The 17,041-nt window shown below is 45.9% G+C and overlaps 1 protein-coding gene across 2 annotated transcripts in view; it reads right to left on the minus strand.

Annotated features, from left to right (window-relative positions):
* LOC147899701 (uncharacterized) overlaps positions 1-12,977 on the minus strand; it is a 112,331-nt gene extending 99,354 nt beyond the window's left edge. For both annotated transcript variants that reach the window (XR_015541471.1, XM_087378700.1), the window contains exons 1-5: positions 12,497-12,977; positions 12,092-12,361; positions 11,957-12,013; positions 11,779-11,841; positions 11,569-11,636 (exon numbers count right to left, since the gene is read on the minus strand). Coding sequence is in view for 1 of the 2 variants with exons in the window: in XM_087378700.1 (XP_087234826.1) it covers positions 11,569-11,636; positions 11,779-11,841; positions 11,957-12,013; positions 12,092-12,361; positions 12,497-12,952 (914 nt within the window). In the remaining variant the exon portion in view is untranslated. The remainder of the gene's footprint in view (positions 1-11,568; positions 11,637-11,778; positions 11,842-11,956; positions 12,014-12,091; positions 12,362-12,496) is intronic.
* Positions 12,978-17,041: the final 4,064 nt, after the last annotated feature.

Here is a 17,041-nt window from a genome sequence, read left to right on the forward strand (position 1 = left end):
CTTTATTGCTCGATCATACACCAAGACCACCGGTTGGACTAGCTCGAGGACACCTTGATGCATTGAATGTGGGGGAGGAAACAAACTCTGTGGTAATGAATGGGCATCTTCTCCGGACCCGAAACACGGCACAAAACTTCCGTAGTTGGGACTGCAACGGAAAGACCCTGAGTAGGAAAAATGGGCTCAGCATCCATCACGTGCTCAATCTACACAACGCCTCAGTTGTGTTCACCAAAATTTGCACCTGTACTGCAGTATCCTAATACATTGCTGAAGTTGACGTTGAGGCGGGTTGATGGTCCCTTGTCATTGTCTGTAAGAGTAGAAGACGCACAGTCTTCTACTCTTGTCATTGTCGATAAGAGTAGAAGACGCACAGTCTGGGTTGTGATGTCGTGTTCATTGGAGGCAATGTGGTTGGAGCCGCCACCACTGCTCATCGACTGTGGTGAGCATTGCTAGAATGCCATGAAGTAGGTCGTTGGAGGCGTGGAAAATATCATTGAAGTGACAAGTCGGCTGTGGAGGTAGCCTTTGGCCGTTTGAGGGAGCCGCTGAGGAGTTGTTGGCTTTGTCTAGGCTGAGAGGGTCGTTTGCTTGGCTGGAGAACTATGGAGCATGACCTGAGAGAGATGGCATTGTGGGATTGAGCTTTGGAGCTATGCATTGTTGTTATCTTTGAATGGAGGTGTCTCGCTTTGTGTGCATGTTTAAGGTGCCTATGGTCGTTTGCTATGGAGTCTCCCATGAAGGTCACTGAGCATCAAGCACTTTGGCTAGTTGAACTCTGTTGAAGCCTTCTCTCTTGGAAGTTGATGAAGATGCTCATCCTTCAAAACCCATACAGAACGAGAATCATGAAGAGGTTCTGCACCCTACACTCATGCAATCTCTCAAGGAAACTCATGGAATTTCAATACACCATAACTAGAGCTCTAGATATCAGATCTCAGAATGGGCTCTACAAGATGAGATTTAGAAATGATGAAGATGCCTCATAAGGAGGGCTTACGCCTTGACGGAACAAGGGCTTAACGCTTTCTCTAACGAAAATCTCTCTCAATGGAAGATGCCTCATGGAAGGAGGGATTGACACTCATGAAGGGAGTGGGATCAGGACAACGATGATGGAGAGAAGGTCCAAGAGCCAAAGGCTGACCAGGGTGCTGAGCAAAAGGCACAAGAGAAGGCAGCGGAGCCCAAGGAGCAGAAAGCACAGGACGAGAAAGCCGAGCAAAGAAAGGGGCTGGAAGAGCAAGCCAAAGAGCAGGATAAGGGTGAAGGGACCCAAGATAAAGTGCTGGAGGAGAACAATGACAAAAGCACCTCCGAGTAACAACACCAGGGGCAACCCGGAGGCAAAAGGTGTCAAGGGCACCTCCGAGGAGCCATAGGTCAGTCTCGAGGGGAACAGCCAGAAGGGCACCTTCAAGAATGTGGAGAAGGAAGCTACCAAGAGGGTAGAAGGCAGTGGGACGCCCGAGCAGCGGGAAGGGGAAGTTCTTATCTTTCAATCTTGTCATCTCATTTCTAGTTTCTAGTTCTAGTTCTTTCTTCCATATTCCAACATGGTATCAGAGCATGTAGATCCCCTCTCCTCTCCTCTCACTCTGCTGTAGCCATAGCTTCGTCTTCTCCTTTCAGTTTACCTCTTCCTCCGGCATCTCTCTTTAGCCTCTCGTGGCACCTCTACCTCTGCACCACCCTCTTCTACGCTTCTGCTGGCCGCCTCTTGTCCGAGATCTGCCCTCTTTCTGCCCCGCCATTGCGCTCCAAATCTGCGCGATTCTGCTGCGTGTCCGCCTGCTCCAAGTATCTGCGCCAGATCTGCGCTTCAAATCTGTGCAGCTCAGCCACAGATCTGAGCGCCAGATCTGCTGTCACGCCGGATCTACGCAACTCTCTGCTGTAGCGCCAGATCTGCGTAAATCTGCTGTCACGACAGATCCAGCACCCGTTCCTGCTATCCGTACAGCTCTGCGCCGTCGTCCGTACTCTGTTCGCCGTCGTCCGTACAGCAGTCCGTACAGTCCGTACGACTGTACGAAATCCGTACCTGCACAGGCTGACGACTTCTCCAACTCCATCTTCACAGAGATCTACATCCTTTTTACACTTCTACTTCTGCCCGGGATTAAGGTACTAAGCTTTGCCTCTTTCAGTTTGCTGAACAGTCTCCCCTTTTTTGCTGGTTCCTCCTGCTTCGATGGGTTGTCATATGCTATGGCCCTGACAAAGTGGTGAGAGAACCGGCTTCTGGGATCTCTTCCTCTCATTTATTTTGTAAGGGAATAGACACTGCCCTTGCATCCTAGCAAGAGGTAAGACCTTCCCACATGACATCTTCCTCTCATTCTCTCATATCTATCGACAAATTCAATGGGTCCAACTTTCATACTTGGCAGATCAAAATCAAGTGCCATCTTATGAAAGAAGGCCTTTGGGACATTGTTCACCGTGATGCTCCCGAAGGTCCATCTGAGCAAGTTGTCGCTGCCAAGAACGACAAAGCCTATGCTATGATATTGCTCGGCCTTGGAGATGATTACATTCATCACATCTCCGACATACAGTCTGCTTCTCAAGCATGGATCACTTTGGACACTCTTTTTGGAGCCCGATCTAAAAACTCTAAGATTGCACTTATGATCTCATTCTTTAATCTACATATGCAGGAAGGAGCTACTATAGCCTCTCATGTCAATTATCTTCGCAGTTTTATGGTTCAGCTTGCGTCAGTCAAGTCTCCCATCTCCGAAGATATTGCTATTGCTGTGCTTCTCAAAAGCTTACCTGACTCCTATGCTACTCTTGTCACTACCTTCAAGTATCATAATAATCCTTCTCTTGAGGGTATCATCAATGCTCTCCAAGAGGAAGAAAGAACTCAACAACGAAAGGTAACTGACACTGCATTTTTAGCAAAGAAAGGAAGTTCTAAGGTAAGAAAGCCTTGCACCCATTGTGGCAAAACTAATCATGTGGAGAAGGACTGTTTCAAGGCTCATCCATGCACCATTTGTGGCCGTGATAATCACCGGGAGAGGGACTGCTACTCCAAAACCTCTACATCAGCTCCTGCATCTACCTCAGCCCATGTTGCTGCAACATCTCCATCAGCTGATCCTGATGTTCCTTCCTCACATGATGAGAAGTGGGCTTTCTGATTACTTCTATGTCTTGTCTACCACCTTGACCACCGATGATGTAGGTCAAGGGGTTCTAGTGTCTTGGTCTTTCTATTTGTCTACAGTCAGTCTTCTGTCTATCTAGTCTTGTCTGTCTGTCTATTTGTCTATCAATCTGACTGTGTTTTAGATCCATCTTGTCCTTACCCTTGTGGACCCATATGAGGATATCACTTGAGGAGGGATGTCTCAGGATCATTTGTCTGTCATGTTTTCTATCTTGTCTCTCAGTCTATCAGTCTGTCTTCTAGTCTTGTCTTTCTGTCTTACTCCTAGTGTCCACTTAAGGAGGGTGTTGGAGATAAGTGCACACTAAGTGTACTATTTCCTAGTCTACATTTGTCTAAGTCTAAGTCTAGTCTTTATGTCTTGAGTGTGTGCCATGTGGCACTTCTACAATTATCCCATAAGCACTCTTGCCTTATGTCTTGTACTTTGGCCCATGTATTCAATGGGTCACATCATTGTAATCTATCAGTCTAGCTTGTGTCTTGTCTACACTCTTCTCAAGGTATTTCTTATCTTTCAGTCTTGTCATCTCATTTCTAGTTTCTAGTTCTAGTACTTTCTTCCATATTCCAACAGAAGTCACGCCCAAGGAGTAGAGGGAAGCCATCACAGGTCAAGGCGATACCGAGCCCCTCACAGAAGACCGAGCAATAGAAGGGTGGTTCCATATTGGCCACCATTACTCTACCTCCACCTCCCTCACTTCTACAGAGCCTACCCCGTGCGGAACCATTCCCTTCAAACCCCTTCCTCACAAAGAACAAACTTAAGGACCGGACTGCCACCAAGAGCCAGTGGTGGCAAGTGCTAAGGGAAAATATGGTGCACACGGCGTAGGCGTTGGACTTTTTGGCCAACCACTGGATCCCTCCCTAGATACTCAAGCATAATTTATTTCTTTAGATGCGGTACCAAGAGATGTCAAGGTTTTTTTAGGAGCAAATGGCAAACCTGTTCCGGGCCGAGGCAGATTTGTTTGGGGAATGCAAGTCCCTTTGATGGAAAGAACGCAGTTTATGAAGAGATGCTCCAGAATTACTGCCACAAGCCCAGACTGAGCTAAAGACAAATTTTAGCAACCTGCAGTGCGAGGTGGAAAGGTTAAGAGCACGCTGTACCAAGGCCAAGGGTGAAGTGATGAGCCTGGTAGGAAAGAACATGCAACTGCAGTAGCAGCAGGGCACTCGGACCCAAATTGAGGTCCTGGAAAAGGAAAACGCACGACTAAGGCAGGCTGTTGTAGAGAACAAGGACTTGAAGGAGAAGAATGCACGGTTACAAGCACAACTGGATGGGTAGCTAGTCCGTCTCTTCCAGGTTCCTGATGAGCACCCTAACAAGCTGCCTCGCCAATAGCCACCAGACCATGATGGCTCAGATGGCTAGGCTGGTGTGCAGGAGTTGTCACTGCCGAGTGGGCAGATGGGCACCTCAAGGCAGAAATCCACTGAAGGGGGAGGGGGGAGGTGCTTCACACACTAAGGCAGTAGAAGGTATCTTCGCTCAGACCCTACTCATGCTCTGTTCAGCAAGCCGAGCGGAGTGTAAAGAGATGGCTACACAAACATACTGCAGATTCTCCTGTTTGCTTGTCCCTTGCTTGACGTGACCCTACCCATCCTCTTTGCTGCCTGGCTCACCATTCTTGGACCCGGATGGCCCTGCTCCACCTGATAGGGGTTATGAATTTGGCCAGGGTACCCGTCCCAACACCAGACAGTGTTGCAGCATGCAAAGATGTGGGCCGAGCTTATAGTGTGACTAGCCCCGGCTCACTGCCCATAGCTGGCTCCACTCCCGAGACCCGAGCCACGTACTGCCTTGGAACATATCAGACACTTTTTTCCAGCCCATAAACTCAGATAGAAATTGGCAGGTCATCCCTAGGCTTTCCTCAACTGCCTTGCTAATCAAATAACCTCTGCAAGGAGTAGTAGTGGTTGTCCTCGAAGTAGGCGTTGCACCTCTTGGCATCTGCAAACTTTGCATGGTTAGTATGCTGCCTCAGCCTAAAGGCTTTCTTGAGCAGCTCAGAACTAATCCAGACATGCGTGTCATTGATGATGAGGCTATGGTCCTCCTCATTGTAGAGTCCAAGATCTCATCTGCCAGCTCTTCGTCCAATACTTCCGTCCACGGTAAGCTGGAAAACTTTATTAAGCGATTCGCCTATAAGATTCTCGTGAGGATATCGTTGGAGAAGTCCTCAATAGGGTGTGGAGGCAATATGTGAGTGCTTCTCTTCCTCTTCTGGCGATTGGTGCACTCCGCTCTTTCCATGACTACGAGGACAACGTAGGTGCTGAGGGAGGAACAAGACGACTAACAAAAAGGTTGGGTAGCAAAGGAAGTGAGCTAGAGCAACAGAAACAGATGGAGTAGAAACAGATGCAGTAGAGAGGGCGACGAAAAGCTTGAGGCTGTTGTAAGCAAGAACAAAGAGATAGTTGTTGTAGACGACAACGAATAGGTAAAGGCAATAGTATACTAAGAGTGTAATTGACAATAACAACTACAATCCCTAACCAGATGTAGTTAAACGGGATCTGCAACTAGATGTCCCTTCAGATAATGGTTGCATGAGCCTCCCTTTCTTTAGCATGATGATTTTGCATTAATGTGCCTTCAACATAAATACCGCCACGTGGCAGCATACGACGTGTTTCTTCTATTGTGACCAAATAGCTAACTGGCATTTTGTCCTCCGCGTAATTCACTAGGCATTGTCAACCGAGTGGTTCATGTCCGAGTTATGTCTATCCGAAGAACTCGCTGCTTAGTATGGCTTGACTTTGCTTCCATTGAACAACTCAGAGAACACATTACCTTGCAAATCCTCGAGACGCACGGTCCCGTTGTCAAAGACTTCAACTAGTCGATAGGATCCATTCCAACCCAACTTGAAATTTGTTTCGATAGGTACCAACTTAGCACTGTACAGTAACACGAGCATACCCTTCTTCAAATGCTTAGGCACAATGTGCCTATCATGCTCAGCCTTTCTTCTGCATTGTACCACCAACTGTAACCAAGCTGCTCAAAGGCATAACTCATCCAGGTGGCTTAGCTGTTGCAATCGCTACTTGATTGCTTCTAACTCATATAAGTGATGCTCAGTAGCAATTCGAAGACTTGGAATAATAAATTCTAAGGGAACAACTACTTCCAAGCCAAAGGCCCTACGAAAGGGTGTAAGATTGGTAGTCACCTTGTACTCACTCCTATACGCCCACAAAGCATAATGCAATTTTGTATCCCAATCACCTTTAGCTGACTATACTGTCTTGGTGAGGATGAGCTTAAGTGTCTTGTTTGTGGACTCAGCTTCACCATTTCCACGAGGATAGTAGGTAGTGGAGACCGTACGCATGCTTTTAAATTCTTTCTTAAGAGACTGCATCACATCATTAAGGAAATGTGTACCTTGGTCATTGACAAGCTGCAAAGGGCATCCATACCTGCATATGATATTCTCAAAAACGAACTTAACAGTGCTCCAAGCCGAGTTGTCTAGAAGTGCCTTACCTTCTGCCCACTTAGTAGCATAGTAAATGGCAACAATGATGTATTTATTCTTAGTGAACCTCCCTGGCTTGAAAGGACCAACAAAAACCAAACCCCATCTCTAAAAAGCTTCCCATGGGCGAGTCGGTTGCAAGGGGATAGACTGATTAGCCAGTAGGCATCCAGTGCGTTGACAGACATCACACTGCATGCACTTAGTCTAAGCATCCTTGAACGAGGTTTCCCACCACAAACCTGTCTACAAGACTTTTTCGACATTTAACTCCCCTTGAAAATGTCTGCCTGATGGACCCGACTGAGCTTCCTACAAGACAATGGCTCATTCATGTGGCAAAACCCATCTGCGAAGAACTCCATCGGCACATTGGGATATCGTTGGAGAGGTCCTCAATAGGGTGTGGAGGCAATATGCGAGTGCTTCTCTTCCTCTTCTGGTGATTGGTGCACTCTGCACTTTCCATGACTACAAGGACAATGTAGATGCTGAGGGAGGAACAAGACGACTAACAAAAAGGTTGGGTCGCAAAGGAAGTGAGCTAGAGCAACAGAAACAGATGGAGTAGAAAGGGCGACGAAAAGCTTGAGGATGTTGTAAGCAAGAACAAAGAGATAGTTGTTGTAGATGACAACGAATAGGTAAAGGCAATAGTATACTAAGAGTGTAATTGACAATAACAACTACAGTCCCTAACCAGATGTAGCCAAACGGGATCTGCAACTAGATGTCCCGTCAAATCAATGGTTGCATGAGCCTCCCTTTCTTTAGCATGATGATTTTGCATTAATGTGCCTTCAACATAAATACCGCGCCACGTGGCGGCATACGACGTGTTTCTTCTATTGTGACCAAATAGCTAACTGGCATTCTGTCCTCCGCGAAATTCACTAGGCATTGTCAACCGAGTGGTTCATGTCCGTGTTCCGTCTATCCGAAGAACTCGCTGCTCGGTATGGCTTGACTTTGCTTCCACTGAACAACTCAGAGAACACATTACCTTGCAAATCCTCGAGTTGCACGGTCCCATTGTCAAAGACTTCAACTAGTCGATAGGATCCATTCCAACCCAACTTGAAATTTGTTTCGATAGGTACCAACTTAGCACTGTAGAGTAACACGAGCATACCCTTCTTCAAATGCTTAGGCACAATGTGTCTATCATGCTCAGCCTTTCTTCTGCATTGTACCACCAATTGTAACCAAGCTGCTCAGAGGCATAACTCATCCAGGTGGCATAGTTGTTGCAATCGCCCCTTGATTCCTTCTAACTCATATAAGTGATACTCGGTAGCAATTCGAAGACTTGGAACAATAAATTCTAAGGGAACAACTGCTTCCAAGCCAAAGGCCCTACGAAAGGGTGTAAGATTGGTAGTCACCTTATACTCAGTCCTATACGCCCACAAAGCATAATGCAATTTTGTATCCCAATCACCTTTAGCTGACTATACTGTCTTGGTGAGGATGAGCTTAAGTGTCTTGTTTGTGGACTCGGCTTCACCATTTCCACGAGGATAGTACGTAGTGGAGACCGTATGCATGCTTTTAAATTCTTTCTTAAGACACTGCATCACATCATTAAGGAAATGTGTACCTTGGTCACTGAGAAGCTACAAAGGGCATCCATACCTGCATATGATATTCTCAAAAACAAACTTAACAGTGCTCCAAGCCGAGTTGTCTCGGAGTGCCTTACCTTCTGCCCACTTAATAGCATAGTCAATGGCAACAATGATGTATTTATTCTTAGCGAACCTCGCTGGCTTGAAAGGACCAACAAAGTCCAAACCCCATCTCTAAAAAGCTTCCCATGGGCGAGTCGGTTGCAAGGGGATAGACTGATTAGCCAGTAGGCGTCCAGTGCGTTGACAGACATCACACTGCATGCACTTAGTCTAAGCATCCTTGAACAAGGTTTCCCACCACAAACCTGCCTGCAAGACTTTTCCGGCAGTTAACTCCCCTTGAAAATGTCCGCCTGATGGACCCGAGTGAGCTTCCTACAAGACAATGGCTCATTCATGTGGCAAAACCCATCTGCGAAGAACTCCATCGGCACACTGTCGATATAGCTGTCCACCAATCAAGGTGTATTTCCAAGCCTTCAAGGCTGCTTGCCTCTGCTTATCCCAAGGCATTGCGTCAGTTAACATGCCCTTAGATAAATAATACATCAACTCGGCATACTCTTTCTCATGAAAATCCACTGCAAAGAGTTCAGCATCTGGCAGTTCCATATTAGCTCCCTGTGTTGCCTCGGGTGCTGGTAACCTGGATGAACAGCCAACTCCTACATGGCTCTTACTTGGTTTATGAATAATCTTAAAGTTGAACTCCTGAACTTGAAGCATCCAACGAACAAGGCATCCTTGAATGATGAGCCAAGAGGTGCCACATGGTGGGTGTTCGTGGATAGGCACGTGGCCTGCATCAAGCCTAGAAACAGACACAACAATGGGGCTGGCAGAAGGCTGGCACATGGCGGAGATATGGCACAATAGGGTCGGCCATAGACTAGCCTGGTTAGGGCTGGTTGGAGCCAGCCAACCAGGGCAAGCTATGGGCAAACAAAGGGGCTGTGCCCCTGCAAAGTTATGGGCCAATTGGCCCTGGTTTTATGCCCCGGGAGAGGCCAGAACAGGTCGGCCAGGAAGGGGAAAACTGACCGACCAGGTCAGCCAGTCCGTGGCACCTGGGTTGGCTGGTATTCCCAGCCCTTGGGCCTATAAACAGAGGGCCTTTGTTCCCTCATAACTCATCTTTGGAGCAGCCTTTTGAGGAGCAGAAAGCAGCAGCACCACGAGCCACAGTCGGGCCTCAACCTGAAGGTGAACTAAGGCAGAAGGGCTGCAGACTTAGTACATTCATTGGCAGCCCACCTAGGCTGGTTTGCAGACAACAAGGTGGAGAGATCTTTTCTCTGGTGGGACTTTGGATCTCTCTCTCTTTTGTATTGTGTCCATAGCTTTGGACGGCAATATATATTCTTTTGGTAGCTTCTATATCTGGCTGGATCATTGTCTATTGATGAGTCTGCACATCTATTTGATGCACATTAAGTAAAAAAGTTTGTGATTCCACTCCCCCTACACACTGTGTGAGCTCCTGCGCTATTCTATTAGTCTTCCGCTGTGTGTACCCTTTGTTGGTCAATTTCTAACACAACTTCTGTTTGATGTCTGCAACCAATTCAAAAATGCATCTCACCTACAGGTAGAATCTGTAGCTCCATCAATCGTGACTCGACATCCTGAGGAAATGGATCTATGACCTCCAAATTCTTTGGTCGGCAACAACTCGGAACCTTCCCAGGGTTGGTCGGTATGACTCTCCGTTTTGATAATCATCTCTTCTGAACCCCCGTCATGGAGTACTTTTGCACTCTTCAGCCAAGGTCGTCCCAATAGCATAGTACTGACATTCTGCATTTTTTGCATTTGCATTGGTGTGGATGCTCATTTAGTAGCTCCACCACCACAGCTCGTTTGTACCAGGTTTTTCACAGTCTCATAGACCCATCAGTCTTCCGAAGACTTTAATAAACTTTCTTTCTTTCTTTCTTTTTGTTGAAGGCAGTTATGCAGCAGCAGCACACGGGATGTAGATTGTGGCAATGAAATGCTCTGAAATAGGCTTGAAGATCCACACGTGCAGGCGCAATGATCCGACCAACAAGAAAGGATGCAATTTTGTCAAGCAAATGTGTTGGCATAAACAAAATATGGAAATTGCTTGGGTCAAAGGAACTTGCCAATGTGGAAGTGCCTAGAGCCATAAGGCCCTGATCTGCAATGATCCCAAATTTGGATTCCCCCACCTGCTTGGGAGAGGATCACAGTATGCCACACCACCCTGACTTGAGTACGTCAAGGCGTAGGGTTTGCTACTTGCTCAGGTCAATTTACAAGAAATTGAGCAAATTTTGTTTCCAAAGCCTAGGAATGTGCTTCGAGGGAAAGAGTTAACATACTTGAGCCAAAGCTAATTGAGTAGGCAGCACAAAATGGACATAGCAAGAAGCAATGGATTCAACCTTTAAAAAAGTCTTGTGACTTTTGTCACAGAACAAATGTTGTGGGTATTGAAGGGATCTAAGTGGTTAAACAGAAATCAGACCAGACACCAGATAAATTGCAAGGCCAGACTTGGCAAAGGATATTCACAAACGACAATACCTTTGACCCGGCTGCTGTTTTGACTGCACAGGGCTTGTCATTTTTGGACATGGATGTAAAGTCCACCCTCCTTAACAGATATCTAGAGGGAGAGGGGAGGGAAAGGGAGGAGGGGCGGGGTGGGGTGGGGTGGGGCAGGGAAAGAATATTACTAACTATTGTTATTTAGATGGGATAACTAGGGACCACCACGACAAGACACTCGATACAGCCAAGTCGATAATTTTGGATGACAGACCACTACCAAATGTTTGTCAAAGACAAGACAGCATCCCACATCCGAGAAGTATGCTCAGAAGGTCGTCAAGATTCACATAGGGGACAGTACGCTAGTGCATATGCCATGAAGGCCAACTTGAAGGTGTTTGCTCAAGACATCTCAAACCTCATTCATCCCACACTTTGCAGGAGGAACTTGGTACAAATCCCTTTACATAGCTTCATGATGGGACATGTGAGCCCATTCTAAACAGAACATAGAGAGGCAAAATAGACCGCTCCTAAGAGGATATTGTACTATGTTTATAGCCCAAAGGATCATGGAAGTAACTTGCTTGACTTTAAGAGCTATTGGGTTGGACTTAAGATCAAGTATCCTAAATCTTAGTGATTTCTTTCGTGATGGAGCACAGCAACATAGCCTTCTATCAACAAATATGAAGAAATATACCTCGTAAGAGGAGAGTCAGTTCCACTCGTCCCGCCCAAATTGGTTTTTTGCCTGGCACTTTGAACTTCCTTGTTTATGACACAAACAGCCCAAAACGTAATTGCTGCTGAGTATTACCTTCAAGATCTAATACACATTGCCAAAGGCATACACATCTCGAGATGAAAGCTCACTACATTTGTTATTTCGGTGGAAGCATTCGAGGATTACCTGAGGATTTTCACTGGACGTTTGAATTGGGGCCATACGGTTATCATTCTGCTTTTCCACAAGCTGTTGCAAAAACACTTATTGTTGAGAAAACTGAGCACAATACTTCCGATCCCTCTGAGCCTCCACTTCCATAATCTACAAGCAAAATCAAGAAAGAAAGATTGACCAGTATCACCTGCTCCATTACTCGGCGTTCAATCTCTGCTCTGAGTGCAGCAAGTGCAGATGAATCCTGTCAAAAATTCGACTTCTTAGACTTTGAAGACAATTCCGCTCAGGCAAACACACATGTTTGGTACGAGGAGACTACCTCACTTGCTGGAATTTTCATGGCATATTTTGGTACGGAAGCAACGTCTACAATACTCTCGCGCTTCAATCGTTGAAATACTTCTATATTCCTAGATTCATCTATCAAAGGTCTATTTTCTCCTCCCTGCAAGATTGGACTGTCTTCCCCTTTTGTCTTGGGCGAATTTAACTTTTGCAAACCGTCCGATTCTAATTCAATGAGCACTGGACCTGCTTCCATGGCAAGCCTCACAATATTTTCTAACGAGCTGTGCTCTCTTTGAAGACCCTGGAAGCAATAATCAACAGGAACCCGTTTTAGCAGTGGGACAATTGCCTTCGCCTCCGAGACCATTTTTTCCATATATTATGTTGTCCCTGAGATGCATGGCATTAAATGCGCAAGCTCAGAACAAGTGCTTACTTTGAAGGTCGCAATAAGGTGGGCGGTCACGCGCCCACCGCTCCCAACGGCTCTCTCAGCGCTTTGTTTGAGCAGACTCACTCGATCATACAATCTGTCCACTCGATCCCTCATGTCGGGACCTATGCCCCGGTTAGAGAAATTGACTGAATCTTTGAGCTGTAGAGAATTGCTCACAAGCACTAAAATGTCCTTCATGATATCGTCTTCTTCGGTATGCTTCACGCCGCCTGAACTCGAATTAATTCGTGTTTCCAGCATATGGCGAGCGGTGAACGACTCACTAACAGTGTCAATGCTCCTGAGGCGGAAGGGCGCTCCAGCTGTAGGAGGAAAAGGCGGGGTAAAAAGCAATGCAAAGCTACGCGAAAATGTGGTGGATTGAGTAAAGGAGTGCAGGTGTATGGAAACAGGAGGCTGGAGCAGGGGAAAGAGGGAATGGGATTGGGCCGTCATGTTGAAAGAGCTCGAACGAGCTACCTCGAGCAAAGTTTGAAACATAGCGGACAAGATACACAAATGTAATTTGTAAATGCTTGAGGCTTCATTTGATAGCACGTAGCACCTTGCACAACACTTGCCCAAAATTCGCTCTTAATTAATTAGTGTTTCTCAACAACCACCCAAAAAAAAAAAGTGTGGGGAGCACGTAGACCATTAAGGTAAGCCCAATAAGTGCTTAAGCCCGTTTCACACTCATCCTCCACCCACGAAAGGGCGGACAGAGTGGCAACCAATTAAAATATGCGCCCCTTACAAGGTCTATTCACACATGTCCGCTTGCCCTTTGCCAAAAAATAATGTGGCGTCTAACTCACGGACGCGCAAAAGCATTTTCATGGGCGGCCTCAACCCAATACCCAAGACAATGTTCGAGAGATTTTATCCAATCCGTGCATCTGCATGATTTGAACCTAGGGACACCTTCTTCAGTTCAAGCCAACTTTACCACTAAGACATTCCAATTTTGGTCAAGAAAAGGTGGCGTATTTAGTACTTATAGAAAAAGCATCCACCTGGTTGTGAATAGGCATGCGGACGTATGCCACAAACCAAGGCGGATGAACTTTGTGGGTGCTTCACCCGTCCGTGGACAAGTGTGAAACCCCCCTTAGGAGGTTGCTCCCACGTTGGCATAATTGCCACCGATTGCCAGTGCATGCCTGGGCTGGCCATGTTCCCGGATGTGCCCCACGCGATCTTCGGTGCCCATTTTCAGCATACGGGGTCCCCGCAACATACGCATTTTTGGACTCTCTAGGTGGGCGATACAATGCTTTGGTGAATCCAGACAAACAAAATTGCATCATCGATGATGCAATTCTGCCTTCCACCACTTTCGCACCATATGATAAACTCCCTGTGGTTCTGTCTCTGACCTCCACTTTGGGAGCCTATATTTGTCATCTGTCACCTTCTCCTACATGTGATTGCATGCACCTCTCATCCATCCGTTGCTCTTCTACAGACTTTCGTTGCTCTTCTTGTTTTGTTTCGTATTTCGTTTCCTGTATCTTCTCCTTTAGCCTACACGTCTGCGTTTGGCCTTCGCTCTTATCGATAAGACTTTCGCTCCTCGTCTCGGAACAAAGTTCGTTGAATTGGTTGTTTCCGTGTGACGTTGCAGCTGCAAATGTCCAAAACATATCATTTCAACGACAAGTTCATGCAAGCAATGAATTGACGTGCTGTTGCAACGTTTGGTCGTTCATTACTTTGATGTGTAGCAGACTTCATTTACTATGTTGCTTGGAAATCTGTCTCAAGGCAACTGCGTAGCATGTTTTATTCATTATTCTGCTTACAAAGCTTCGTTGATTGTTTTGCATTCTAGGTTGCATTGAATGGTCTGCTTGCTGGCCTTCTATTTCCACTGTGGCTTCCTTGCATGTTTTGCATTCTGGGCAAAGGAATCATTGTAGTTTCGTTCATGTTTCAAACTGCGTACCAGTCCCTCTCCTTGTATTGCAGTCACATCTTCTTGTATTGCAATCCTTCTTCTTGTATTGCCACGGCTACATTCCTTATTGTAGGGCCATTCCGCATCGTTGTAGCTGCCTCCACAGTCTGCAGCTTCTTCATTTCACCTTCCTACTCTTCTGCAAGCACTGCAAAACCTCAAAAACCACCGCCTCATCCACCTACATGACCTCTACCTCCTATTTGCAAAGTCTTCTATTCTCTTCTTTGCTCATTGATATTAAGTTGTATTCTAATCTCTGCAGGGAGGCTCTACATCTTCATCGGAACATTGAGAACCATGCAAGGCATATTCCTAGGTTATGATGCTCCTGCACGCCACTAGTGCATGGGAGCTTCAGGGCCTAGCAATATCCTCCACTATTGCGAAGTTTAGCCCTTCCCCTCGGAAGTTGCAATGCAACTATAAATGTCTTCTTTCATTCCTATGTTTGCAATGCATACCTTTACGATGTCTTGATTTATTGTAGTGCAGATTTATTATGATATCTCAATTTATTTGTTATATTTCATAGTTGCAACATAAACTTTTAATTTGTCCCACAATTGGAACATAAACACGAAAGAACTGTGATTTTCCTTGTTTTGTTGTGAGTTTGCAATTTGGTAAATTGGTAGAATAGAACTAATAGATTTGAAAATTAAAGTCCTCTACACTAAACTACCTTCACAACACACTAAGAATGGGTTTTTGTGTCCCCTCGTCATATTCTTTTCCATTATCCTACCATGGGTTTCAACTCAATAGTCCTCCTCGTGCACCGAACCAACCGTTGGCCTTACAATCTACAGTTGCCTCTCTAACTCTTACTTCAATAATACCACAATTCCCACCTCCACAATTGTCGAACCCACATTTGGGAGTTGTGGATTTGAACTTGGATTCACAAGATCCCTACATTTCAGATGTGGACGTCGTGCCCTCTTCCCAACTCAAAGAGGTGCAAGTAGCTCCCCAGCATCACCACAATGCAAATGCCTTGCCTACACCTACTGCCAGAAAGATGTGCCACAATCAGGCAAAGTCACTGCAAGGTCTAAAGCAAGAGCACCCAGAGCATCAAAAGATAGTGATGGTGATGGAAAGGTGTTTTGGTCAATGGAGGAAGTGGAGGTGTTGTGTCTTTATAAAGCTGCTTTCGACTAACATAGAAAGGAGGGTGGCCTCATGCAAAAGATAAAAGCCCATGAGGAGCAATGGCAATGGCAATGGCAATGCATTGCTCGAGACTGTGTTGAGAAAGGATTGCAAGTGACGTGGGAGCAAGCCCGCGATAAGTTTGCTAAGATTTGGCTCGCATATCAATGGGTTTGAGACTACGAGGCGAACATTCCTTTCGAGGAATCCTCCTACTAGTCCTTGACTCCGAAACAATGTGCCGCTGAGCGGATGAGAGTGACTACCTTCTCCAAGCAGTTGTGGGAGACCATGCAGTGTATTTTCAAGAAAGATAGGTGTGTGGTTCCATCTGCAAATGTGTTCGACACTTCGGACGATGGTATGCATTTCAACTTAGTCGTGGAATGCTATACAGCATTTATTTTAATCCACTTCTAATACTACTTTTCTATGTTTGTTTGATGAAGTCCAAAATCACCAAACTCCCCTAAGGGAGTTGCGAGTGATAATGTGTCCGAGGTCAAGGATAAATATATGCCACAAGGTGAAGCAAAGGCCACCTCCTCTACTTGGATGTGTCGCAAGACTAAGAGGAGAATGGATGATGCAGAAATTGGGTTCATCCTAAATGCCATTACCTTTGTCATGTGTCTTTCCTGGCACATGTGGGGGCTTCTGATGACAAGCACCCACAATGTTGTTGGTGATGATTTGAATATTGATGACAGTATGGCAATCGTTCAACGTTTACTGTAGAATTTTCTTGGAGTGCTTTCTTTGATCCGACAATTGCATGATCCAACATCAGGGACCTGGTACATCAAGCCATGCTCCATTCATTGGTGGAATCACTATAACTTCTTGTTGCTACATATGATGTTCGTTTTGTGATGTGTTGAGCCTCCCATGTGAGCTTTACATGCGTTTGTGTGACATGCTACGAGAGGATTTACAACAGGGTGCTATCCCATTGGGATTGTGTGAAGTGTCAGGGCGGCTCTTTTTAGTGGAGAAGAAAGTTTCCATTTGCTTGCTTTGCCTTTCATCTGGCCACAAGTACAAGTACATATCTGAGCAATTTGGATTCGAGAAGTCCACACTTTTGCCATTTCGTTAGGCAGTTCACTACGGCATTGCGGAGGCGGACCTCTCACGCCGTCCATTGGCCTGAGACACAATCAGAGATGGATGAAGTCAAGGGCAGTTTTCGCACACTTTGGGGATTTTTGAATTGTTGTGGCTCTATTGATTGTACACATATTCTCTTGGATCTACCTCCAAATGAGAATAGTACACCCTCAACATTTGTTTTTAAATATTAAGGGAGGGGGGGCGGGGTGGGGCGGGGGGGGTATGAAAGGAAAAAATAAATGTCAAATCTTGAAAGCAAAGTTTTGTGTATGATCACTACTATATTTACAAGATGAAGCTATCCTAAACAAAGA

Source organism: Dipteris shenzhenensis, chromosome 8, assembly GCF_047967505.1.
Source record: "Dipteris shenzhenensis isolate YYH24624 ecotype China chromosome 8, Dip_SZ_1.0, whole genome shotgun sequence".
In the NCBI taxonomy this organism is placed as follows: Eukaryota; Viridiplantae; Streptophyta; class Polypodiopsida; order Gleicheniales; family Dipteridaceae; genus Dipteris; species Dipteris shenzhenensis.